This window comes from Histoplasma capsulatum, assembly GCF_000150115.1.
Source record: "Histoplasma capsulatum G186AR genomic scaffold supercont2.2, whole genome shotgun sequence".
NCBI lineage: Eukaryota > Fungi > Ascomycota > Eurotiomycetes > Onygenales > Ajellomycetaceae > Histoplasma > Histoplasma capsulatum.
In genome coordinates, this window is record NW_025544802.1 from 933,732 (window position 1) to 935,022 (window position 1,291).

The following is a 1,291-nucleotide window of genomic DNA, read 5'->3' on the forward strand; positions in this document are numbered from 1 at the left end:
CACGTGTCCAAATGAGTCCATATCAAAAATATACGTTGCATCAATCTTTGGATATACTCCTGTGAGACGGAGTAGAGGGATTGCTCAAAGCAGGCGCAAACATTAGAGCCAACAAAGCGTTAGTGAACATTTCACATGTGCGTACACCGGTTTGATAGGAAACTTAGACATTCCCGCGTATCAGCTTGTCCTGCATTGCCAATGTCTTGATGTCCGTATGTCAGATATCAATGCCGGCCAGGCTTCCACGATGTCGTGTGCTGATTTGTAATTATCCACGTGACTTCCATGTTGGCTCTAGCGTCTTCCACCCGCTTCCACCCCCAATGACGGCCTCTGATTGGCTGGACCCTACTTTTCCTGGAGGCAGCCTTGAACTGTTCGCCCATGACTAAGCCGACCAACAGCTCTCCAGGACACAGTTGTTTTTCTGTTTTCTGTGCTCTCTGTTCATCTGTTGTTGTAGCTTCATTCCTTCCTTCACTTAATACTCCACAGGAAAAGTAGACCATCGTATGTGTTGTTGTGTTTGCGTTTGACGTGGTTTTCCCGGCGACATCTTTCTTCCGAGTTTCCTCATAGCTCTAGCTGAACCTCATCTCATCATCTCGCTCAAAACCATCTTTCTCCGTCTCCGACACCAATACCACAATCTCAACAACAACCACCTACTTCTTCTCCCTTATCGCCTAATCATTCTATCTTCTAATTTCCTTGTCGGAAACTTTCACTTTCATCCGTCTGTTTTCCCTCGTGCCATTCCAACATGTCTGCAGAACCTGATCACGCTAAGCACAAGGTCAACTTGACGTGAGTACCTGGGCTACGTCTCTGTCTACTACTACGTCCTCTATGAGTACGATAAATGCTAATGTTCTCTTCCAGCGACCCCTCGGGTGCAGAAAAACATGAGGTTAGCCTTTTCTCGAGCTGTTGCTACTTTCTGATTGTTAGTGGCGCTAACCGTCTCCCCTCCAGGAGCTTGACACATCCACAGCCATTCTAAAAAAGAAGAAAAAGCCAAACACCTTACTGTGAGTGTCTTTAGAATAAGCCATCAGAAAAAAAGAAAGTCACGCTGATTTGTTGTGGCCTGCAGTGTTACTGATGCTGTTAACGATGACAACTCAATCATTGCGCTTTCCAACAACACCATGGAAACACTCCAGCTGTTCCGTGGTGACACCGTCCTGGTCAAGGGGAAAATGCGAAGAGATACTGTTCTGATTGTCTTGGCTGATGATGACCTGATGATGGGAGCGCTCGTGTAAACCGTGTCGTTAGGCATACT

General features: G+C 46.5%; 1 protein-coding gene across 1 annotated transcript; it reads left to right on the forward strand.

The window, feature by feature from the left end:
- Nucleotides 1-459: 459 nt before the first annotated feature.
- Nucleotides 460-1,271, forward strand: HCBG_01528 (uncharacterized protein; the record flags this gene model as incomplete). The annotated part of the gene is made up of 4 exons (XM_045428578.1): nt 460-810; nt 886-913; nt 979-1,034; nt 1,100-1,271. 4 exons carry the CDS (start codon nt 767-769, stop codon nt 1,269-1,271), a joined length of 300 nt encoding a protein of 99 aa, XP_045290364.1.
- Between the last annotated feature and the right edge of the window lie 20 nt (nt 1,272-1,291).